We start from the raw sequence: 24831 nt of genomic DNA, 5'->3' as shown, positions 1-24831 counted from the left end.
GCACAATTCATTATCATTAAAATTGTATAGTTTGATCCTTTTTCCCCAGAATAAGAAATGTATCATAATACTGTGTTGTTGTGTTTTTTTTTTTTTATATAAAGTATTAATTCATTGAGTTCTGTAACCATTATCTGATGAAGCATGGCCCTTAAATTAAGGGTCTCTTCGTTATGTCCTGCTCTGAAAGGTAATGGTTGAGAAAACCTCCTAATGCACTCACTGCAACTCCTGTCATATGACTTGAGCAGCCATCTATGAAAAGAAATGTGTGTTAGTTTGAAACTGTATAATCACTTGACATTAACCAAATATTTTTTTTAGCAACTACAACATTAAAGGAATAGTTCACCCAAAAAAAAATAATTTGCACAAAAAAAAAAAAAAAAAAAAAGATTCACCCTCAAACAATGCAAAATGTAGATGAGTTTGTTTCTTCCAGTGGATGCTCTGCAGTGAATGGGTGCCATCAGAATGAGTCCAAACAGCTGATAAAAACATCATAATAACCATTTTGGACAGTTTTTGCTTGTAAACAGTGCTTGATCTGTACATATTTCTCACCTGATTTTAACGAAATTACTTTTGTGAAGTTAAAAACGTCTCGATTAATTAGTTTACTACAAACATGCAGCTGTTTGTTTCACAAGATGCTAAGTGATGGGCTGGAATGGTATGGATTACTTGTGGATTATTGCAATGTTTTTATCCGCTGTTTGGACTCTTATTCTGACGGCACCAATTCACTGCAGAGGATCCATTGGTGAGCAGATAATGCTGAATTTCTAAAGAAACAAACTCATCTATATCTTGGATGGCTTGAGGGTGAGAAATTTTTCAGCAAATTTTCATGTTTGGGTGAACTATTGCTTTAAGAGCAAGCAAACACCTGTCAGTGTTTTTTCTCTTCTTTTCACCCGTTTGTGGGGTGCATCCAGGAATTCCTCAAAGATCTGGGAGATGTCCTCTGAGTGGGGAAACCAATATGCAACATACAGTTAAAAGGTGATTCACACCTTTATAGCTCAGTGATTTTATTTAATATCCAGTTGATAAACATTAGGATATGATTTTATACTGTATATATTTAAAAATGCACTCAACTCACCTTCTTTGCCAAAACAGCCTGCTTCTTGATCTTGCCATGTTAGAATAGATTGTAACCAGTCCAATTTATAGAAGTCTGAGAATCCCACTAAACCACATAAAAGAACTGCAAAATAAACAATTTAGTAAAAAACAAAAACAAAGATACAGTATGTGGATGTTGTCTTCTAAGTTGTGACCAAATCTTTCTCCAATAATTTGTTCATAACTATATATATAACTAACTTTGTTCATAACATAGCTTATACTAACTGTTTTCTATAAAGATGTCCTGCATTTGGCCAGTAATGGTATTCTTGAAAATATCCTGGTTGCTTTTCATCATGTTGGAGCAGAAGATTCTCTTATAATGTTCCACAGTAATGTTGACACGAGACAGTCTCAGGTCCCCCTTCAGCATTCTGGAGCACCCTTTCTGAGGACACAAGTGTCAGACTGAAACCACAAATATTTACTTCAGGGCACATAAGAAAATATGATACTTTCTCTTCTCAAAGGGTTACTCCACCCCAAAATAAAAAGTTTGTCATTAATCACTTACACCCATGTCTTTCCAAACCCGTAAAAAGCTTCGTTCATCTTCGGAACACAATTTAAGATATTTTGGATGAAAACCGGGAGGCTTGTGAAGGATGAAATACCTTCACAAGGTTTCTTTTCTTTTTTGATTTGAAAGAAAACAGCATATCCTTGTGTCGCGGCTGACACAGAAGAGCATGCGCTGCTTGCATTCATCTGATATTCTCTTAAGATGGCGCTACGGTGATGGTGGAGAGACACAGAGGAGAGAAATTTTTGAATAAAGTCATTTTTGTTTTCTTCGCATACAAAAAATATTGTTGTCACTTCGTAACGTTACGGTTGAATCACTGATGGCAGTTGGACTATTCTGATGATTTCTTTCATCTTTTATTAGATCTTGACAGTGTAATTTACTTGGCAGTCTATGGGACAGTCACAAGCCTCCCGGTTTTCATCCAAATTATCTTAAATTGTGTTCCGAAGATGAATAAAGCTTTTACAGGTTTGGAACAACATGGAGGTAAGTGATTAATGACAAAATTTTCATTTTGTGGTGGAATATCCCTTTAAGAAAAGGTAAACAGTCAATTGCTAATACTACAGTAAAGATTATTAAGGATGCGTTACCATCGTTCCTATCGTGAAGTACAGTAGCTGGTGGGACAGGGAATAGTGCGGACATCCAAATTGTGTCATTGTGTCTCTACAAGACTTCGTTACAATACATGGGGTTCCATTGTCTTTCCTTGCAATAAAATAACAGTTGTGGTATTGACTGATTTTTATAACATTTTGATGCTATGCTTTCATGCTATAATCTTCTTACCATGTTCCTAGAAGGAGAGTCATGCACTTGTCACTCAACTGCTCATCATAGCACTCCATAGACCTCACTGAGGTATAAACAAGTGAGGGATCGGTGGAGCTCCATTCTGCAGGCAGGGACCAGAAGGAGCTGTCCAAAATGGGCTCAAACTCTGTAGGAGAAACAGTTCATGCTTTCTGTGCCATTATTAGACTGTTTAGAATAGATCTTTCCCCAAAGAGCCTTACCTTTGAAGTATTTGGGGTCTGTCTCCTGAAGATCGCTGACGGCAGTAGAAAGGCTCTTGTTTAGTCTCTTCAACATAGAAACAGCAGCTGCTCGCTGAGAGAGACTCAGAAAGTCTGAATGGGGCCAAGTTCGTGTTGCCTCCTGCAGCTGCGCTGAGTTACATAAGCAGAAAGAAGCCTAAATGGTGAACCACTGAAGGGTTGTTTACTGCAGAAGTTCGGCTCAGTGGATTCTGGGGAGGTTTGAGCCCCCAAATTAAGTAGCCTATTTAGCCCTCCAAAAATAAGTTACAGTAAAGGATCCTTTTCAGACAACTTTTTAGTACTCAGAAAAGTTATCCTACACAACTAATTATCCCAGAGTAAAACAAAAAAAAACATAATCAATCTCTTTTTAACTTTCTTTCTTTCTTTGGATTTACAAAAAATGTAGGCTAAACACAAAAAAAATCAAAAATTTATTCTAAACAAAAAAAATTTCTTTGTTTCTTTCTTTCTTTCTTTGGATTTACATATCACAAATGTAGGCTAAACACAAAAACACTTTAGGGTTTTTTTTTTTTAATCCTCATTAAGGTAAACGATTAACAGAATAATAATTGCGCGAGGAGAACCTTAACGGATACGCAACGAAAAATACAATTCTATTAAAAAGGACATTGCTCAGTTGATTTCACAACCGAGTCCAATCTCGGTCCATTGAAATGAAAGTCTCTTTAAAGTTACATGAGTGGAAAATACCGCACATTGGTGATTAGGCTACGAACAGTATAAAGTTGAAACAATGTTCATAATTCAAACGTAGCCTAAAGTGGCACTCAAACAATCGAGTAAACAACGTAATTAAGAAAAATCTAATTTGTAAAATAATGGCTTACCTTGAAGTATTAGGTATCCAACAACACCGTCCAGGTTGATGTTTCTGCCCTGCATGTCAAAGTATGTGATTCCCTTGGATAAACTCATAAGTATGTTATCAATCACATCCTGATTTGATAAATCAGTTGTAGACGAGAGGACAAGGATCACAAGGAAAGGATACCACATTTTAAGAGCTTTGAGAATACAAAATAAACAGGGAAAAGAGTTAATGGACGAGTGGTCTGTCCAGTGTTTTTTCCCCCTTATTTTGAAGGCGAAGCTGTTTGTCATAGCAAACCCATCACGTGACTCAGGTCCGCTACTTTAACTGCTTTAAACCTTTCCAAATCATAAAAAAAACTCTATCAAACTGAAAACAGTCATTTAATCGATAATAATAGACTAATTAAAAAAAAAAACACATTATACAGGCACTGCTTATTTAATGGTATTTTATTGTTTAATTGTAGCCTATTTAATGTATTAAACGTTAAGTAAAACATTTGCAATGGGTTTGTAAAATGTTTTTGTAAAATATTTAATGCATTTTTTGACCTGAGACACTTGTGTTGGTAAACATATGTAAAAAATTCGTAACGAAAAAGAAAAGAAAAATCAATTATTAAAAATTGAAACAGTAAAGCAGCATAAAAATTATCACAGTGGTATACTTGGAGAGATGTAGAACAAGAATCTGGTGGAGTCTGCAGAAAACAATTCGTTTTTTCTTTAATGATTTTTTATTTATTTTTGTTTTTTTATATGTATGGTGAGGTAAATAGGATTACTCATGAGTTTGGCATTCAATTAATAAATAATGAAACAGTAAAGCAACATGAAAATCAACAGTGGTACTTGGAAAGATGTAGAACAAGAATCTGTTGGAGTTTATGATTTATTATTTATTTTTATTTTTTAATAAAATGCAGAGTAAGGTAGTAGTATTGGTCATGCTTTTTGGAATGCAATTATTAAAGAATGAAACGGTAAAGCAATACAAAAATAACCACAGTTGTAGTTGGGGAGATGTAGAACAAGAATTTGCAGGAAACTATTTTATTTTGTTTTGTAACCAATCTTTCAGCGCAGTTGGTGTGACTGCAGTGCTTAGGGCTAGTAAACCCTGCTGGGATACCACAAAGATTAAATATTATTGCTTTTGCTGGAAAATATTTCAGCATATGTTTTGATTATGTACCATAGGCTATAATGATATAATAACAATTAGCTATATCTGGAATTTAATTGTTCTAAATGGAATTGCAGACAAGTCTCAAAAAATATTCGGATTAAATGTGTAATGTATTTATTAGTGGTAACTGTATAATTTAAGACATTATTTACATCACAATTATTTAAAATGAACGAAGTGACATGTTCTTGAAGAATACTGATGTAGTTATAATTATGTGTATTATGTATTCGCCAGTGGTTCGTGTCTCTTTAAATTTCCTGCCCTACATTCAGCCACGTCAGAATCAGGAAAACACAATGGCGGATGCCAATGCGGCAGTAGCTGTAGTGACAGTTTCATTGGTTCTTTTAGGACTTTTGTCGGGGTTAAGCTTGTCATGGGCTCTTCTGCCTGTCGCGGTAGTGGTGCTTATTTTTGTACTAGCCAGTGGATTAAAGGGGCGAGATGAACTTGCACATCTGAACGTTTGCGTGTTGGTGCTGGGAGATATAGGACGCAGTCCTCGCATGCAGTATCACGCGCTCTCTCTCAGCAGACATGGATACAATGTCACCTTAATTGGCTTCCTTGGTATATACATTTTAACGCATGCACTTTACCTTGCACCACTTTTTGCTTTTCTGCATGATGTCAAATGTCCCCCCACGATTGAATGCAAGGCATGCTAATAAACACTTAAATGTGCATTACATATACAGGTCAAAGGGCACGTTTTTATACCTCTAACACTGGCATGTTGCTCACATAGGTACTAAACCTCATCAAGACATTATTGAGGATGACAGGATAGACATACTTCCCATTTCAGAACTAAAGGGGCTCACAGGTAATATAAACATATACACAGAAAGAAAACATAAAAGCACAGAAGTCCATGCACATTCATTCTGATATAAAGAATGTGAACTGCACTTTGCCTTTCAGTCGGCCCCAAAATTTTCAGGTATGCTTCAAAGGTGATATTCCAGACTTTCCAGCTGTTCTATGTGTTGATGAAGATTGAGGACCAAGGCTATATTCTTATGCAGGTATCTCTCTCTTGTATTAAGCAAAGCATGAAGTTATTTTATACTTAGAGAGTCAGACTTGTAACCCAAAAGTCATGGGTTCGAGTCTCAGGTCTGGCAGGGATTGTAGGTGGGGGGAGTGAATATCCAGCACTCTCTTCACCCTCTCAATACCACGAATGAGGTGGGACACTTGAACAAGGCACCAAACCCCCAACTGCTCCCCAGCAGCTCTCCGGGTGTGTCACCACTCTCTGCTTTTTTTTTTCAGTCTGTGTGTGTGTGTGTTCACTACTCTCTGCTGTGTGTGTGCAATTGGATGGGTTAAATGCAGAGCACAAATTCTAAGTATGGGACAATATACTTGGCCACATGTCACTTCCTTTCATTTCCTTTCCTTTCTTCCTTTTCTATATGTAATCATGTTTTAAAGTGAAATTGTAAGTCACGTGTGTATTCTGTAGAATCCTCCTGGACTGCCAGCTATAGCAGTGACATGGGTGGCAAGTCGTTTCAGGGGAACCCAGTTCATCATAGACTGGCACAACTACGGATACACCATAATGGCTCTTACTCATGGACAGAATCATTTCATCGTTAAGATAGCAAAATGGTAAGTAGCGCTTTTGAAAAGTATCCTGGTAGGACAGTGTTTTGAGGCATATTTGGGAACCGTCTGAACTGTGCATTGTGTTGTTGGCAGGTACGAGAAGCTCTTTGGATGTTTCTCGGATCATAACTTATGTGTCACAAACAAAATCATAGAAAAAACTCGAAAAAAGAGCATGAATATTTAGAATCAGATAATATTTTATATTTTATTTACTTTTTTATTATGATAAAATACATATTTAAATAATAACAATATTAGTAAAACAGTTTACTTTTAAGACAAGCCAGTTAACAATTTTCCAATTGTAGGGCAACCACATTATATGACAAGCCACCCCCGATATTTAGAGAAACGCCTCTGAAACTTCAGCATGAGCTGTTTATCAGAATGGGCAGTACTTATTTACCATTTAGGCCTAGGTAAGTGTTTTCCCGTAATACCATTTGTTCCCATTCCTTGCTGTTATGCATATAGTGGTATTACATTTTTTTGAAAACGATAATAGCAGGAATAGCCTCTCGCCATTTAGTCTTGAGCTTTTTATAAATGTTTCACTTATTCCACTTTATAATTTCTTAGTCCTGATGTCACTAAGGAGTACATGGAACTGACAGCCTTCACAGAGCGTACTCAGACAGGTGCTGTGACGCGCTCTTCTGGACGACCTGCTCTGCTTATCAGCAGCACCAGCTGGACTGGTCTGTACTGTCCACACTGAATATAGGGATGCTATCCGTCATTCCTTTAACTGAAATGTCGTAACTTTTCATTATTTATGTTTTTATGTTCAGAGGACGAAGACTTCTCAATTCTTTTACAGGCTCTTGAAGGTTATTATTTTATCTCTCCATATACACTATTGTATTGTTTGGGGTCAGTAAGATTTTTCTTTCTTTTTTGAGAAATGAATACATATATTTGGCAAAGATGCAAAATAGGCAAAACAAAAAAAAAGTACAATTTGTTTTTTTAAAAAAAAAAAAAAAAACAAATAACAAAAAAATCCACAAAAAAAAATAGTAATATATCACTTCACCCAAAAAAATTGTAATTTTTTTTTCACTGGAATCACTGGAATAATTGACATTTTAAAATATATTACAATAGAAATAATATATTTCACAATATTACTATTTTTACTACATTTTTAATAAAAACATTTTAAGAAATCTTACCGGCCTTTTGACCTGTAGTGTATCACAACCTTTTCTGTAATTTACCGTTTCATATTTATGTATTGAAAACTATTAGACTATGTATTCTCTAACATTTGACTTATTTCCTTCTGTCTCCAACAGAGTATGAGAAGTTTGTTGAGGCAGGGGACAAACTTCCATCATTGGTCTGTGTGATTACAGGTACACCACAATGTCTAATATATATAAATGTCCATAAAATCATCTGTGGGCCAACGCCTGTCTTTGTGTTTCAAACACTGTGATATATCAATACAGGTAAAGGTCCTCAGAAGGAGTATTACAAGAAGCTGATTGACTCCAAAGAATTACAACATATCAAGATTAACACTCCAACTCCATAACCAGAAGAATATCAATATCCACTTTTACATATTAACACTATAACTTCAATATAAATATAAAATGTCACAGACCAATGTCTTGGCCTTATTAACATGTATGATTTTTTTCGGCACAGGTTCTGCTGATCTTGGGGTCTGCTTGCACAAATCCTCCAGTGGTCTTGACCTTCCAATGAAAGTGGTTGACATGTTTGGATGTTGTCTACCAGTCTGTGCCATACACTTTCAGTGGTAAGATTGAGAGACTAGTCTTTTGTAGTAGGTGTAGGTTATATTAGGTGTCATCTGCTCATTATCTGTATCTTGTTAGCTTGCATGAACTGGTGAAACATGAGGAAAATGGGCTCATTTTCAAAGACTCCAAGGAGCTGTCTGAACAATTTAAGGTAAGATATATGTTAACTAAAAACTGTTCTATACTCAAGATTCAAAAAGTCAAGAAAATTTTTAAGTTCAAGTAAATGTATATTAAAAAAAACAATCCTACAGCCAGTTATTCAAATTGAGAATGTAGGGCTGTGCAATTAATCGCATTCAATTGTCATGCGCATCTCGTCAGTAAAAGAATCGTTCAGGGTCTGTGCAATCTCACAGACGAGCCGGGTCCCGTGATAGTCGCGCTCACTAATCAAATCGAATGTGATTTCATACACAGCGATGTATGACTGACAAGCGGTGATATCGCCCAGAAATCGGAATGTGATTCATCTGCGATCAGTGTACTATTTTGCCTAATGTGTAGTGAAAGGCCGCTGTGTAGTGAAAGCTGAAAGCTGTGTGATTCATGGTGATTTATTACTAATCACAGGACCGGCTTTACTGACGAGATGCACATGACAATCAAATGCGATTAATTGCACAACCCTATGAGAATGTGTGTTCTGTGTCGGAATGTCTGTTTTTGTTTTGGTCTGTGTGATTCCACCCACTGCCAGTTTACCCAATGGTATTTTGACACCCCGGGTTGCCAGTTGTCAGAAAAAAACAGCCTATTGCAGCAAACAAACTGGGTCAGAGATTGCAGATTCTACCCGACCTAAAGGGCTCTATGATCAGAGGCATATTAAAACGCAGATAAATCAACTTATGTAAGGCTTGTTGCCTTCCATTGTCACTTCCTGTTATGCATCCTCAATCTGGCAACCGGTGTGAGCGTGAATTTGGACTGCAGTAGCTATTACAGCCTCTAGCTTGTCAGTATTACATACTGTGCCTTTAAAGATCTTGTAAATATTAAATTCTTACATCTAATTCTGTTATCTCTGTAGCTTCTGTTTGCAGACTTCCCTAGTGATCAGGGGAAACTGGGCATCTTCAGGAAGAATCTAAGGGAAAGTGGCCAGTGCCGCTGGGATGAGAACTGGGACCAAAATGTCCTCCCACTTATTAAAGAGCACTGCGACTGACCGTCTAGGTGATGGTTTATATAACATTCTCTCAAATCCTTTGAGTCCCATTCAATGGAAAGTTACTGTCAGGTATATTTGCACAGGGTACATATTTTAAGCTAACTGTCCCCACAACTGGACATTCAGCATTCCAGCAATGCCATTGGGAAAGACTTGAATATGAGAATAAAAAGCACACTATCTTTGTAAATATTATGTAAATAAATACTTTATTACAAAGAGATCGTTTTTGTCATACATATATTTGGATCATTTCTATAGTGGTGGCTCGGTTGTATGGAAAAACTTGAGCGACAGAATCTTTCATGACGACATGTCTTAGTCCAGCCATTTCTGTAAGCAACAGAAACATTTAATTCATTATGGGAAATCAGGAATTAAGAAAACACTGAATATAATAGAATATCATTAATAATGTGAAACCTACCTAATTCTTTCTTGAAGCAGTCATACGTCTGTGGGTTGCGTACGGTAGATGCAATGTAAACATCAGGATGTTCTTCTTGAACTTTGCAGTTCAGAAGCCTGCTCAGCAGTCTCACCAAACAAGCAATTACATCAGGATCATACACCACATCTGTTTCAAACAAACACAGTAATGTTACTCAAACATCATGATTTCATGTGATCAGATTCAGAGACCTTTTAATCAACGAATGAAAATAAATCACATATGGAACTGTAATGTGTGTGTGTGTGTGTGTGTGTGTTCCTGCAAATATCCCTGGGTTTTGTGTCACCTGCGGCAATGATAGTGTTGGCCTGTATTCTTTGTAGCTGCTCGTCAGACACATTTTCCCAATCCAGTTCCTCCACACACACTGACGCACGGCTGCTGTCACTGTTAGTTAAGTAGTTTGTGATATTATCCTTCAGCCTCTGAAGGACAGTTTGATGGCAGTCGCTGAAGATGTATTTGGTTAGGCTGGATGACAGACACACTACAATGCCAGTAAGTCCAACTCCGCTGCCCAGCTCTAGCACTGTCCTGCATGTACAACACGGAGGTGATCAACAGTGTGCACTTACAGTTGCATGCAAATGGAATAAGACAAACAATGCACTAAATAGAGAAAGCCATTTCAATTAATCTTTCATAAGTAGCTGCAGTCATTCTTTCATTGTACATAAAATAGTATGAGAAACAATGTATAAATGATTAATTAGACTTTTTTTTTTTTTTTTTTTCAAATTACTTGTTTTTGAAGATGTGTGTATTCTCCAAAGCCCATTCGGTCAGATACAGGGCAGCCTCCCAGGTGACCAGACCTGTGGTTCCTTGGGAGATGAGAGCCACGTTCTCTGCTAGACTAACAGCATCTCCTGTTGGCTGAGATTTAACACTTTCTGATATGTTTTGTTATGAGGTATAAATATCTTAAAGGTCCAGTACTAATGTTATCAGACTCACCAATAAGTAGGTTTTGTAGCACATGTCCTCCTCCTGTGCACACATGACCTCTCCGAGCGCTTCATACAGTGCATCCAGAGGTTCAGCAGCCAACATCTCATGCTACAACAATGAGCCTCCATGAAAATATGCTGTATCTCAAAATATGTGGTGACAAAATGTAAAACATGCTTGTTTGTAAAGACACTAAACCAACCCTTTTGATCAATTCTGTTAGGAAGCGTCTTCTGTATTTCAAAGAGGGGGGATTCTTGAGGCAGATGGGATGTAAACATGTCTATCAAGAAAAGAGAAAAAAAAATTATATTTTATTCATTAAAAAATTATTTCACTTTCATAATTGCTTGTTTACCTTCTGAAGAATCTCCGTTATGATGTCTGAAGTTGTTGTAGTCATAATTTCTCCGTCTAAAGACTACAAAAACCATTGCGTTATTTATGGATGTAGAAATGAAACAGAGAAAACAAACATTACAACTGTTAATTTACTTTCCTGAAAAACAAAACCAAACAACAAAAAGAAAGAAAGAAAGAAAGAAACACAGCTCATTCAATTCAATTCAAGTTTATTTGTATAGCGCTTTTTACTATACAAATCATTGCAAAGCGACTTTACAGAAAATTAAGCTTCTACAATATTTAGTTTAGCTCATATATAAATAGTTGTACAAATCATCTGAAAAAAAAAATTCTTAATGCATAAGGGCATGTTGCAATGTTCTACTTACATCCCATGGAAATGCATTTAAACGACTCATGGCGAAGAAGTTGACTTGAAAGGTGTGTATGACTTCCTTTCTTGTTTCGTGGCTCATTGCTTCCCCTTCTTTACCTGTCTCTGGGTGTGTATAGCTCATATTTTAATATCACACAAGTCTGCTTGCTTGATGCTGTTACTAGAGACTACGGAAGACGCATGGTTGAATTTCTTCGTGTGTGTTTAGTCCACATATGTTGTTGTTGCAGCGCCACCTTCCGGGATGGTTGTGCATCCGCGTCAAATCATATGGCCGTGGCTTACAGACTACAAGACCCGCCCACAAGAATCACAAGTAGATTCTCTACTGTATTCTAAAAGTACTTTATAACTTTATTTAACTGAAGAAAAAAAAGAAAAAAACTTACATCATGCCTAAATATTAGAACATGTCATAAATGGTGCATAAACTGCTTAGACTAGCCTTAGTAAGTTATCTTTTTTTCTGCAAGACTGGTCATAACTTTTCAAAACATAAAAACATAGACTGGTCTAATTTGAATCCATTAAGTAAGACAGATTATCATTTGGTTAACTGCTAATTAGAGTTTATGCAACTTGCCCCGGTCTTTAACGGGGCCCCAGAAACCCTGGCGGTGCCTGATGGGCGAGGTTTGGCCTGGGCGTGGTGCAGGACGCAGAGAGGCTGCTCTCCTTCTGATTGAGCATCTTGATGATCATAATGATAAAGATGTGCATGCAGCTATTATTTGAGGGTGCTGCTGCCAAAACAATTATAAATATATTTTTGCATGTGCGTAACTGTAACTACAGGCTACCTTATTTCTCATATGACAAGACCGAGATCCAGAAGTCTTGTTTAGGACCAGTTAATCGGCGATCTCGCTCTGTATGAGAAAAGTGCATAATATAGACACCATTTAAAAACAGATTAAACTATTATCTGTAAATTTTACTTTGTATTAAGCTGACTTTTTTCTTTCTTTCATATTGCATATAGCCCTTAATCGGCGGGGGTCCCCCGAAGTTCTCACTTCTCTAATCATTTCCAGAGTTTGCGGTTAGCATCTTGTGACTGTCTTAAGTCACATCCTGGAGCCCTATACAAATATTTTGTTGTTAGACTAAGACTAGCTTCCGTAGAAAGAAAGAAAGAAAGAAAGAAAGAAAGAGAAGAAACAACTTAATGCGCCGAAATGCTACAGTTTAGATTAATAACAAACGACACTGTGGTGATAAATGCTCGTCAGTTTCACAAAGCAGCGCAAATTGGCAGTGCCACACCCTCATGTCACCAGCTCCAAAATACTCCAAAATACCAGCACACAGACCACAAATACAACACCTCACATACCAACTCATCATGACTTGTTTTAGTGACATGATCAATATATTTTACAACGTGCGACATTTTTCAATCAAGTCATGAGCATGTCAATTGTATTACGCGTTTAATCATCTTGTAAACTGAAGCCACTTGTAAGCTTTCATAAGTAGATCAGTTATGGGCGACACGCGTATAATTACATTAATTATGCTCTGTTCGCAACGTAAACCAGCATTCATTGTGGTTCTGGTCGTTTGTTTTAATTATTTAGAAGTAGGATATTTATAGCGTATTATCAGGGTATGTCTAGAAATAGACTACATCCTACAGTAAATCCACATGCCTCTTTTTGCGATTGGTCGAGAGAGAGAGAGAGAGAGAGAGAGAGAGAGAGGCTAAGACACCCAATTGGGTGAAACAAACTTCGGTCAAGTTCCGAACACTCCTAGTCCGCAGTGGATATAAGATCCCTCCGCCACACATCGCAACTTTTACCCAGACACTTCTTTTCACTTCATTGGCTCTCAAAGGAACTCAAAATGAGCGTGAGTAATTTTAAAACGATACATTATTCTGTAGTTTTATGTCAAATGGTGTTTTTAAGATTTGTTTATATTTAAGACAGCATATGTTAGAATGCCTTCTCTATCTTACGTTAGCACAAATAATACAGTGCTTGTAGCAGCTGAAGTCTGGTGTTTATGGCTATTGGTACTGTGCAGTATGCTGTCTGTTTGGTGCATTGAGTAGTTATTATAGAATAGTGGCTACTGAAGAGCGCCCACAAGCATTGCGCATGGGTGTGACCTCCACATTTCTATCACAGTGTTGTACTGGCTAATTACATAATTACAATATCATTTTTTATTTTTATTTTTTTTGTCCATAAAGGAATTTAAGGTATTGTAAGGTATTTAAAAATAAGAAATGGAATTCATAAAAACATGCCTGCATCTCATTTGTCTCACTAAAAGGTAGAAACTTCTGGAAATAGTTTGGAACAAACTGTTGTTATTATTTTCTTTTAAAAAAATAAAAATAAGTAGTTGTATAGTTATTAACATTTGAAAAACTTTTCAAAAACCAAATCAGTGGCAGTGTGGCATAACCACATCAAGTGACAAGAAGATCATATGACACACATATGTATATACAGTTTTATCAAATAAATGAATACTGTTATTCAGAAACGATGAATTAATTTGACCAAAAGTGACAGTAAAGACCTATAGATTGTTACAAAAAATATATGCATTTCAAAAAAATGTTCAGTCAAATAAATCACGGTTTCCACAAAAATATTAAGTAGAACAACCATGTTCAACTGTGATAATAATACATGTTTTTTGAGCACCAAATCAGCATATTAGAATGACTTCTGGTGGATTATGTGACACAGAAGACTGGAGAGACAGAGGTTAGCTTTGTAGCCTTGGCTATTGTGTTTGCAAAACAGTCTGTAGTCTGTAACCCTTCAACATTTTATGCCAGTTCATCTTACCATAACATGTTCAGTCCTCTGGCAATTCTAGAAATGAAGCAAGACTGGCCAGTTCAAGCCCTGTTAATGGTCTGAAACCATCCAGTACCCAGGGGCATTGAGAAGGAGACCTTTAGCTCACTTTCTCTAAAGCTCAGCGAAAGCAGCATGACTCAGTCTTTTTCATGCTAATCTGAAAGACTCCGCATCCCTGGCCAGCTTCCCTTTTGCAGTTAAATCAGCAGTTTAGAAAGTCCAGAAAGAAAGAATGAGGCATGTCACACTGCTCTGAGAGTTTCGTTCTGCAGCAACTTCTGAGAGCTGGTTTTCTGTTACTCGCACCGACTAATGTGAAAAGAATTCACCTACACCTTTTTCCTTCTTTTCCTATCTCTTTCTGACCCACCTTTCTCTCTACTATTCCACTATCTCTTCTGCCATCATTACAACAGCTATACAAATCCACTTTCCTAGGCAGCTGTGAATCACATAAAGAGGCCTTGTGTAATTCATCTTGCAGCTGCAGTACCAACTTGTCTTCTGAACTTACACAGAATCTCTCAGAGATGGCATGGCCACTAGTTTTTAAAGATTAAATGATTAAAAGATAGCTCTTCTTGTATCCATCCTCCCAGAAAAAGGGTACAAAGCTGTCACTGTGGTGTACAAAATCTAAAGTTACTCCTAAAAGGAAGGCCTACATATTAGCACGTTTTGAAAGGGTACTGCTCCAGTAACAGTTTTATACCTTTATTAAGACAGAACCCATGCAGAGGTTTTTCAGTAAAGCAACTGTGCAACATCTGCAGTTTTTTTGAAAGTTCGAGTCTGGCTCTTTGCCTTTCACCATCAGACTAGGGTTTTCCTTTCAACGCATTGGAAAATTTGACAGCATTGCTTTTGTGAGGCTGATTCTGTCCACTCCGTCATTATTGCTACAGTCTCTATTTGGCTTATAGGGAAAACCAGGCACAGTGCCCAGCTGTACAAGTCAAGTTTAAGTGGATACACATGTTTGGCTTTTCATGCCAGTAGTGAGATATACAAAAAGAAAATCAAATTACAAATAAAGAGTAACTTGAGCTCTCTCGGTTTCTAACAGGGTGTGCTTGTGCAGAATATGTCCTTCAAGGCGGGACAGACTCTGACTGTTACAGGAGTCCCCGATGCTGATTCCACAAAGTAAGTCTCTGCAAATCAGCTTCTAGAATTCAGGATTTTATAAGCACCAGGAGTCATATCTCCCATTTGTTCTTTTGCAGTTTTGCCATTAACATTGGTCACAGTGCCGAGGACGTTGCTCTACACATGAACCCTCGTTTTGATGCCCATGGTGACCAGCAAACTGTAGTGTGCAATTCATTACAGGACGGCAACTGGTGTGAGGAGCAGAGAGAGGCCAGCTTTCCATTTAATCAGAATGAGGAGTTCCAGGCAAGACTCATATATATCTAATGAAATTGCTGTTTAAGCAGATGGTAATCATAATAAATGGGCTGTGGATGAAATTTAATGGCCCCTCTGGATTTTAATTAACATATTATCTTTTTTCCTTCCTTCAGATAAAAATCACTTTCACCAATGAGGAGTTCCTGGTGACTCTTCCTGATGGTTCTCAGATTAACTTCCCTAACCGTCATGGTGCTGAGAAGTACAAATATATGCACTTTGAAGGCGAGGTCAGGATCCATGGGATTGAAATCAAGTAGTCTAATCAATGCTTAAATAAGGGTACTGTTGTATCCTGAATGCTGAATGATTCTTTGCCTTGTGTTGTCGCTTTTCCAGCTCTCTTATTCCACAATTTTCACTTATTCAGTATGGAGTATTTCAATCACACTTGTATGACAAATCAGTGTTTTAATTTTGCTGTGGCACTGGCTATCTAAACCACTAGAGGGAGCGCAACTACAATAAATTGCCATGAGCTTGTAAACCATTCTGAGAGGTTTCCATCTAGTTGATGTTTCCTACTGCTTTTCTACAATGAAACATCATGCTCTTAAATCTGGTTTGTAACTAAAGCAAATTCACAAGCTATAGCTGTTGGCATATACAATAAAACCTGTTTTCACAAATAAACGAAGCCTCTTTTGTACTTACGTTTAATGTGTTCAGGCAGAAACATCTTTTGTGTTTATAGTTATGATTCATTATGAGAGAACAGATAGAGAAAATTCAGAATGATTAATTAGCATTAATTCCATTAGGTGTTCATCATACAAACATGTCAAAAATATGAAGTCCCACTGCCAGTCTAAAATAACTCAACAACAGAGAAACTAAACAGTACAATTCAACAGGTTCTAGATATAGGCCTATAGAGGCATTTTTTTGTAGAGCAAATATGCATAAAATATTACATTTAAACAACAAGTCTTAAATGTAGTCATGATACTCACTTTACATCAAAGAGCCTAAGCATTTCTTTACTTTGAAAAAAAAGTATATATATATATATATATATATATATATATATATATATATATATATATATATATATGAAGAACATATGGGATATATAAAATAATAAAAAAGATATCTCACTTTAGTAGCATTATTTGTTGAAAATGCACTACTAGACTGACAGTACAATGTATTGCAAAATAAAGTGTATCATGGTAGCATTAACTTCCTTAACTATATTTTTTCATTAAAATTCAAATGTTTTTCTTTTTATCAGTGAAAGAATATCTGTGATTTTCCATAAGATTCAGTCTATATTGCAATTGTTTTTCATTATAAGGAGCAAAGAAATGAAGAAGTTTTGGAAAAGTGAAACCAATTTGACACCAACTATTGCAAAAGAACTTGATGTGAACAGTCTCAAGACCACATCAAGGATCCATCCAATGGCAATGAAATTCTACATCACCTCATCATTATTCAAAAGGAAGAAGTCAATGCCCTGCATATTTCCTGTACTGCTAAAGAAATCTTTTAAAATACACACCTCGATCTCAACACCTCGGCTTTGTAGGTTTGGGAGATGAATAGCCAGCATAACTGCATAGAATATGTAAACTGGACATGCTATATGCCTCAAATTCAGTCTTGCCCTCTGGCAAACTGTTCATTGCCTTGATTTTAACCTTTGAAGTGTCAGCTGGTATGAAAGTGAATCATGCTTACATCACATTAGCAAAGTGAAATACATTTTTTACCCTGCAGTAAAGCTCAAGTATTATTCCCTATTTTACTCTATAGCTCAGTGGTTCCCAAACTGGCAATGACAAGAGGGATAGTGCACAGTCAGCAGATTATTTAGCAAAAGAAACCTCTTCAGGGCAAAAAAGACTACACTGTGTAATTTTCCCTCTTATCATGCGGCCACCTGCCTGATAAGTAAATAATTGAACGCAAAATATTAATTTGACATATTTTATTGACCTCAACATGACACAGTACCCACTTGAACGCTGCTTTATCAGTTGTGGTACAGTAGTTGTGGTTGTGTCAATAACTGACCACTAGATGGCGCGATTGATGAATCAGAGCTGCATTTCAGGGAGTCATGTAGAAATATAAAAGAACAATGCATGGTTCTGCTCTAAGCATGTAACGTTAAGTGACAAGTTTGTGAAAATACTGCCAGTGCCAGGTACGTAAAGCAGATGATGAATATACTTAAGATTCACAAATACCAAAACAAAGTGTCTACACCAGATGCGAGTGGCGTGACATGACAAAAACAAATAGAAACCCAGTGATGTTCTCTGCTGTAGATGCAGCGCGACGCAGCACGGCGAATCCTTGACAGTAAATTGATGCCCCATTCTATTTCTGACTCACTCCAGAGATCTAACACAAAGGACAATTGGATTTTCAATGTTTACTTTGTCTGTCCAGTGTGGTGAAAAGACAAGAACATGTGACGAGGCATCTGGCCCTCAGATTCACCAGTAAAAAGGTGGGTAAAGAAGTTTAAAAGGCTAGTTAAGTAGTACTAGGATATATGTTAATCACAATATTTCAAATCGTTATATATAATTTTGCAATCAAGGTCATTTCTGACATGATAAAAATATATACATAAAAAAAATGAAATATATATATATATATATATATATATATATGTGTGTGTGTGTGTGTGTGTGTGTGTATATATATCATGATAAAAATAGTTTCCTCAAAAATATGAAGCACCACTGTTTTAAGCATTAAAATGATCAGAAATGGTTACTGAGCAGCAAATCAGCATAGGCCTATTTGAATCATTTCTGAAGGATCATGTGACACTGAAGACTGGAGTAATGCTGCTGAAAATTCAGCTTTGATCACAGGAATACAGTATACAGTATGTCAAAACTTTCAAAAAGATATTTTAAATTGACACATTTAAATATTCAATATTATAGTATTTACTGTATTTTTAATAAATAAATGCAGCCTTGGTGAGCATAAGAGGCTTTCTAAAAAAAAAAAAAGTGGCTTTCTAAAAAAAAAAAGTTTTTTTTTTTTTTTTATCAAAAAATATCTAAAAACAAAATGCTGAAAATATTTTTCTTTACAAAAGGTGGGCCCGGAAGGAAAAGTTTGGGAACCACTGCTATAGCTACAGTTGAAAGTGTAGTTATAAACGTTCAGTGAAGTCAGCATGTACTATTACAAATATGCACTTTATTTTTTCAGTGTCTCAACTTCCTTCAGCATTACTGACAGACGTCACTGTGGTTATCATGCAGTGATTGGTAGCCGTGCTGTTGTTTTCGTCTCTAATTTTGCCTGTATTTTCTCCACCTCTTTCATTGCTTTATGTTAAAACATGATTTTTCTCTGAATTTTTTAACGTTTCAGCTTCTTCTGCTGTTTGTCCCATGACCCCCCGTGCGAGCCTGACACACACCTTGACCTCCACAAAAATACGAGAGCTTTCATGCAATACAAATATTAATGGTAAGAAGCTCATCTAAAGTTTTTTATAAGAGAGGTTTTCTAGCTAATATTAGCTTAGTCTATTAATTAATTATCAAAGTTAATTGAAGGGTTAAACCTAGAAAATATAGTTTCACTCACTCACTCACATTTAATTAACTTGTTTGAGAAGGTAGTTTCTACTGTGGTTACAGCCAAACAGTTTTAGGAATCCATATTTGATATACAGATTATATATAATAGTTAAATTATCACAAATTCTAACTGTCTGAATGTTAATACAGTACAGGATATGTTGGAAACATTTTCATGCACTTGAGTTGAAAGTATTTGGACTTCAGGTGTTATGTTCTAGTGCTTTGTTTTGTTCAGACACAGCTTTCAGTTTGTATCGCTATACATTGTTTTCGTTTTTGGGACTGATGAACCATGACAGAACAGTTCTTTTTCCATTCCACATATCCCTCAAAAGAGCTAAAACGGCCTCAGTATCAGCTACCAAAATGACATGGTGCGTTTCAATGTACACAGATTGCCAGCGTGTGTTCCTTGGGAACTGAACCCATGAACGCAACTTTGTTAGCGCCATGCTCTACCAGTCAAACTACAGCAACAATATAACTGTTGTTGGTAAGTGATTTTTGTTCTTGTGATCATGTTGAATGGAAATGCCATGATTAACTGCTGTCTATCACATACTCATATTATTTCTCTGCCTCTCTGGACTTTTCTACCATAGGAAATTTACAATAAAGGACATCTTTGGTTTACAAACTGCCATTAAAAGCAGAGCACAGTAATTTGTATTAGATTAGCGGACCCACTATGATTATCATAATGTCACACAAAGTTTTTTAAATTATTAATTCAGGAACGTGCATTTCTCTCCACGGTGTGTAGCTTACATTTCTGCTTTACATAAATATTTATTCTGTCACAATCTCATAATAGCAAACTGCCAAATGCTGGGAGGGACTCTTCTGTCTCTGTGTTTGTATTTCCTTTGATCGCTTTGTTGTTCTACTGGATGTTAATTCATTGCCATGGAATGTCTTCTGTCATTGACTGGGTGCTTTTCAGGGGACTGGTTTCCATGGAGAGCTGACATTCTGAGTGTTGAGAGTGGACATGCATAATCGGGAAGGACGGTCTGTACTGGGCATGTGCGTAGAGATGTGCAGTGGTTATTAGCATGTTTTAACATTCACAGAGGTCAGACGGTGGCATTTACCCTAAATCATCATCTGCAGTGCCAGCCACAGTAGTACAGGCAAGGGGCAAGACAAGTGATTAGCTGCCGGCCTCTGTTATCACATAAATGAAATAATACTCACTCTGTGTAAGAGATACTGTGATGTGTGACGCTTGAGGAATTCTTTGTTGTGGGAATAAATAACTCTTTCCCAGAGTTGTTTTTCACGTATAAAAACGAGAAAGTGTCTTTCGTTTTAGAATCAGCTATATCATTCTGACCAGTTTATCAAAGCACATATACGATTATACTAATTACTGTAATTAACGAGTGGGAAATCAAGTTAATGGGGCAATCAGTATGATGATTCTTTCATTTTACACTCTTTTAACTACTATGATGAAATCAGATGGCAGCCAGTTTGAGAAATTAGTGCTTAGAAGTGTTTTTTTTATAAATTTTTTTTTACTTGAATTATTGCAAAATTGATACACATTTCTCTCACATCCCATAAAAAGAGTTTATCCTGGGAAAAAATGAATGTTTTAATTCTATTGTAGATCATGAGGAATTTTGTGTCCTCACTAGTTCCATTTTCTTTTCCACACTGCCTTAAAGCTGCACAGAAAAATAATTGAAGCTGTAAATTTACATTTTTCCCTCTTTGACAAAATATGGTCTTAAAAAAAACCACTAGATGCCACTAGGAAACCAAGAACAAGATTCTATTTCCATCAATGGTCTTTTCATAGTTTTGTTGGTTTTGGTCATTTGTATATACACAGTGTGACTTACTGTATTTTTTTTTAAATCATACATATTTCTCATCTCATAGAAACAGTCTATACTTTTTCGTACAACATCATAGACCTTAGTCTGGGTAGATGCCATATTAAATTTTATGCATATAAAAATAAAGTCAAGTTTTTACAATGGCATGCACTTTATGAGGGTCCTAGATCACATGTAATTTTCAAAACTCATTTTTCACTGAACACACTGTATAAAGTTGTCTCTCACTCACTGCCTATTTTTTTTTTCACTGAACACACTGTACTTCTCTCACTCACTGCCTAGTTTTCTCATTCCTGTGGAAATTGAATATCGTTATAACCTTTAAAAAGCTCTGTACTGTGTGCAAACGCACCATCCCATTTTCTACCTGTCTGTGTCTCATACTCTCTGTGGTTTCAACAGTACTAAAGATATGGAAACTAGATTTTATTTTACAAGTATCAAATCATTCAACATGCTCTTTTCTCTTTGTCTGCTTCTTTCTTTTTCTCTCCCTCAGTCACCCAAAAAGACTGGATATGCATTATCCATTTAAACGGATGGAGTGACAGTGTCAGAGTCCTGACAGGAAAAACAAATGGAATAAGTAACCGGTGTAGAGAAATGTGTTTAGTGGCAGAGAGAGAGTAAGGCGATAATGGGACTCATCCGTTACGTCGGTGCATGGGTGCAGGGCTGAGTCTAAGTGTGATGGATGACTGTGTGTTCAAACCCCACTGGAGCTCGGAGGTCTGAGTCCTACACAGACCCTTTCACCCAAGTCTCCCGGAGAAGAGTGCGCCTTGATGAAGTCTACGAGGCTGTTATTAATATCTAACAATGCATTTCTCAAAATAGTATTCAAATCATGTCTCGTTTATCCATGTTAAAACTTATAATAGTGATGAATGTTATTTTAAGCAGTGGTTTAGGATCGAAGCCCAGACCCAGAGGACATCCAGACGCCTGACGCGTGTTACAGCGTATGCAGAGCGGGAGTGCCTTTTGCCCTTGGTTCTGATCAAAAGCCTGTAATCGACTCATTTATTCAGCGCAAAGCTGGGAGGCAGAAAGAAGCAAGTCCATGACCTGGTTGTAGCCGCTGGATGCTCAGCTACAGTGGTGGGATGGAGAGCGGAAATTTTTCCTGGGTGGTTTTGCTGGAGGCTCCTAGCATGATGTGCTGCTTTGCTGGCTGATAGGAGAAGAGCTGCTTGTTTCAGTGATACGGGGGGTTGTGTCCAGAGTGATTAAGAGCTGCTGGCCTTTTTGGCTCTCCTCTCTCTACTCGTGTTATCATCAACCTTTTTGTACACTGCCAAATCTCTTGCTATTCCACCTTTTCCGGATCAAGCTTTCTTTTTTTTTCAGCGCTCGCTTCCTTTCTGCATCTTCTTATCGCAGTCCGTCTTTCACGTCCCGCTGCACTTGACTCAGTCTCATCAGATCCTCTTACTCTCGTGTCACTAGACCTCGGTGGCTGTAATTTACTGCAGTAGCACCAATGTACTGTGTGCCTGCGTCTGGCTTCTAATCATATAATCTGATGTAAGATAATGCATCCTCGTGAAAGTCCTTGGATTATGGCAAACAAATAAGAGCTTGTGCAGACAGGTGGGAAGACAAACAGGTCTCATTTGCAACTAAGCAAATACAAGATGTTTTGTTGGGGTTAGCATGGGTTTATATGAAATCCTGACTCGTTTGATGATGGCATACACAGGTTTCCACAAAGTCTACAGTGTGTTTTAGTTGAGAATTTAACAGCATTAAGAATTCATTCCGTGAGCTGCAGGTCCGTATTTTTTTCGCCTGACATAACCCTGCAGAAAGGACCAGATGAAGAGCAACCATGTTGTGTTTTGGATGCTGGTCCCCGGCATGCAATAAATGCGATTTGTAGTTCTCCAGCTTGAAATTCTGTCCCAGCGGTCTCTTCTCATAACTCAAGAGAAACCATACACATACACTGAGGGACTGCTGTGTGTTACCTTGTGTTGTGTATCTGTATGATTACTCACGAGGGACAGTGTGATGGAGACAGACAGATGTTGTGTGCGAGTGTATGATCGAAGGACACATTTTTGCTCTTTGTGTGAGTATTTGTTTGTTTTTGTGAGTCTCAGGTGTGTGCATGGTAATCAGCTCACCGGGGTCAGAGGTCATCTCCCTGGAGAAATGCAGATATTTGGATACCATGACGACCAGGTTACTGTCTCTCATGTCACTGCTTTCTAGCTCTCCCTCTCTCTTCCTGTGTCTCTCTCACTCATTGGCCTTCTCCTCCCTGCTGTTTGGACCTTTGTCTACTTTTGCTTGTGGAAATTATGCTTGGCCTAGAAAAACATGATTTGGAAAATTAGTAAAAACAAGAAAATCCCCTAATCCTGTGTATCACATTAAAGCCTTACTGTAGATGGTTTCAGCCTGAAAGGGATAGCTCACCCAAAAATGAGAATTATGTCATTAATTACTCACCCTCATGTCGTTCCAAACCCATAAGACCTTTGTTCATCTTCAGAACAAAAATTTAGATATTGTATAAGTGATTGTATATATATATATATAAAAAAAAAAAACTCTGAAGACAAGTGACCAGTCAGCGAATAAATAAGATTAAGAAAATAATTTACTTAAAATACAGCAGTTGCGGGGTCAAATTTAAAGCAGTGCTTGTTACCCCCTTATTCCTTGTAGTTACAGGGTAAATACAACAGTTGCAGGCTGCAATTTAAAGCAATGCTTGTTCCCCCTTATTCCATGTAGGTACAGTGTAAATAAACATTTTGCAGGCTATTTAACGTGGTGCTTGTTTCCCCCTTATTCCATGTAGTTACAGGGTACACAACAGTTGTGGGCTGTAATTTAAAGCGGTGTTTTTTTCCCCCTTTATTCCATGTAGTTACAGGGTAAATACAACATGTGCTGGCTGTAATTTAAAGTGGTGCTTGTTCCCCCTTATTCCATGTAGTTACAGGGTAAGTGGCTACCACAAATTGCTCTGAAACGATTGTTTATACAGTAGGTCATACATACATTCAATATATATCGGGCAATATATTAATAAACATGGTTGACTGTTTTATTTATTTCAAATATTGTTTGAAATTTACTATAGGCCTACTGCTGGGTTAAATGAATGGGTTTTTAAATTAAAATCACACACAATATGACAACAGTAACAACACAGGCAACAGATAATAAAAGATAAAAACGTATTACACCAGTTTAGAAAAAAGCAAATCAACTCCATACTTATACAGCTTATACAGTTAAACCAAATTCTTTTGAAAAGCTTTTTTTAAGAACAAATATAAGATTTTGTTCAATTTGTTCATGTTTTCACCCACTGACGAAGTTAAACTATTATGGCCAAACCATCATGCCAATAAACATACAGTAATAAACAGTGAAAGTCAAGATTAAACTGTGTATTTAAGTGAACGGACAGGATTTTACCGTCTTTGATTTTATAGTTTTGAAAGCACCATCTTGACTAGTTCGCAGTTCCCAGTTTTACCGCTCATCAGTTGCCGCTCAACCGTCTCAAACGCCATTTTTTATATTACTCACCACATTCACTGGTCAACCCTCAAACTTAACAAAATCATTACAGACACCAACCCAACCCTCACCTTATAATCCAATAATTTCCTTGTATTTTCCACACGTTCCCATCTTAAGCACCTCACATCGGGTTACTTATTACTGATATCAACCCAAATTTGGTCAAATCAAGTCAGCTTC

General features: G+C 37.0%; 4 protein-coding genes across 5 annotated transcripts; 2 read left to right on the top strand and 2 right to left on the bottom strand.

The window, feature by feature from the left end:
• Positions 1–114: 114 nt before the first annotated feature.
• Positions 115–3871, bottom strand: LOC109057963 (UPF0764 protein C16orf89 homolog). 2 transcript variants are annotated; one of them, XM_019075195.2, is made up of 8 exons: positions 3561–3871; positions 2683–2835; positions 2456–2606; positions 2257–2374; positions 1360–1522; positions 1109–1195; positions 890–967; positions 115–255 (listed from the first exon to the last, which is right to left on the bottom strand). In XM_019075195.2, the coding sequence occupies exons 1-8, from the start codon at positions 3832–3834 to the stop codon at positions 152–154; spliced, it is 1128 nt and encodes a 375-aa protein (XP_018930740.1). In that variant the 5' UTR covers positions 3835–3871; the 3' UTR covers positions 115–151. The 2 variants fall into 2 exon arrangements, with proteins under 2 accessions (XP_018930740.1, XP_018930733.1); XM_019075188.2 differs by having other exon boundaries at positions 1109–1213; positions 3561–3868.
• Positions 3872–5003: 1132 nt separating this feature from the next.
• Positions 5004–9528, top strand: LOC109057945 (ALG1 chitobiosyldiphosphodolichol beta-mannosyltransferase). Its single transcript, XM_042720362.1, is given in 13 exon segments — positions 5004–5308; positions 5487–5564; positions 5663–5766; positions 6210–6358; positions 6449–6526; positions 6655–6777; positions 6938–7056; positions 7150–7188; positions 7657–7716; positions 7813–7925; positions 8011–8129; positions 8209–8284; positions 9167–9528. Coding segments are annotated over 13 exon segments (1470 nt in total). The 5' UTR covers positions 5004–5034; the 3' UTR covers positions 9305–9528.
• Positions 9498–11666, bottom strand: LOC109057992 (protein-lysine N-methyltransferase EEF2KMT-like). Its single transcript, XM_042720361.1, has 8 exons — positions 11447–11666; positions 11071–11133; positions 10915–10995; positions 10719–10820; positions 10504–10637; positions 10048–10295; positions 9735–9884; positions 9498–9640 (listed from the first exon to the last, which is right to left on the bottom strand). The coding sequence occupies exons 1-8, from the start codon at positions 11573–11575 to the stop codon at positions 9540–9542; spliced, it is 1008 nt and encodes a 335-aa protein (XP_042576295.1). The 5' UTR covers positions 11576–11666; the 3' UTR covers positions 9498–9539.
• Positions 11667–13159: 1493 nt separating this feature from the next.
• Positions 13160–16325, top strand: lgals2a (lectin, galactoside-binding, soluble, 2a). Its single transcript, XM_019075245.2, has 4 exons — positions 13160–13308; positions 15346–15425; positions 15506–15677; positions 15806–16325. The coding sequence occupies exons 1-4, from the start codon at positions 13303–13305 to the stop codon at positions 15950–15952; spliced, it is 405 nt and encodes a 134-aa protein (XP_018930790.1). The 5' UTR covers positions 13160–13302; the 3' UTR covers positions 15953–16325.
• Positions 16326–24831: the final 8506 nt, after the last annotated feature.

The sequence above is a fragment of the Cyprinus carpio genome, chromosome B3 (genome assembly GCF_018340385.1).
Source record: "Cyprinus carpio isolate SPL01 chromosome B3, ASM1834038v1, whole genome shotgun sequence".
Lineage (NCBI taxonomy): Eukaryota > Metazoa > Chordata > Actinopteri > Cypriniformes > Cyprinidae > Cyprinus > Cyprinus carpio.
This window is presented reverse-complemented; position numbering and strand designations above follow the sequence as displayed.

What these genes read in the sequence shown, in the direction of transcription:
- LOC109057963 (XM_019075188.2), bottom strand. Translation starts at nt 3,834, where the DNA reads ATGACAAACAGCTTCGCCTTCAAAATAAGGGGGAAAAAACACTGGACA. An exon ending in TGGATACCTAATACTTCAAG is followed by an intron (nt 2,836 to 3,560) that starts GTAAGCCATTAT and finishes TATGTAACTCAG; the next exon opens with CGCAGCTGCAGGAGGCAACA. An exon ending in GGACATCTTTATAGAAAACA is followed by an intron (nt 1,214 to 1,359) that starts GTTAGTATAAGC and finishes TTTATTTTGCAG; the next exon opens with TTCTTTTATGTGGTTTAGTG.
- LOC109057992 (XM_042720361.1), bottom strand. Translation starts at nt 11,575, where the DNA reads ATGAGCTATACACACCCAGAGACAGGTAAAGAAGGGGAAGCAATGAGC. An exon ending in ACACACATCTTCAAAAACAA is followed by an intron (nt 10,296 to 10,503) that starts GTAATTTGAAAA and finishes TTGTACATGCAG; the next exon opens with GACAGTGCTAGAGCTGGGCA. An exon ending in CTGCTTCAAGAAAGAATTAG is followed by an intron (nt 9,641 to 9,734) that starts GTAGGTTTCACA and finishes TGTTGCTTACAG; the next exon opens with AAATGGCTGGACTAAGACAT.
- lgals2a (XM_019075245.2), top strand. An exon ending in CCCGATGCTGATTCCACAAA is followed by an intron (nt 15,426 to 15,505) that starts GTAAGTCTCTGC and finishes GTTCTTTTGCAG; the next exon opens with TTTTGCCATTAACATTGGTC. An exon ending in ATCAGAATGAGGAGTTCCAG is followed by an intron (nt 15,678 to 15,805) that starts GCAAGACTCATA and finishes TCCTTCCTTCAG; the next exon opens with ATAAAAATCACTTTCACCAA.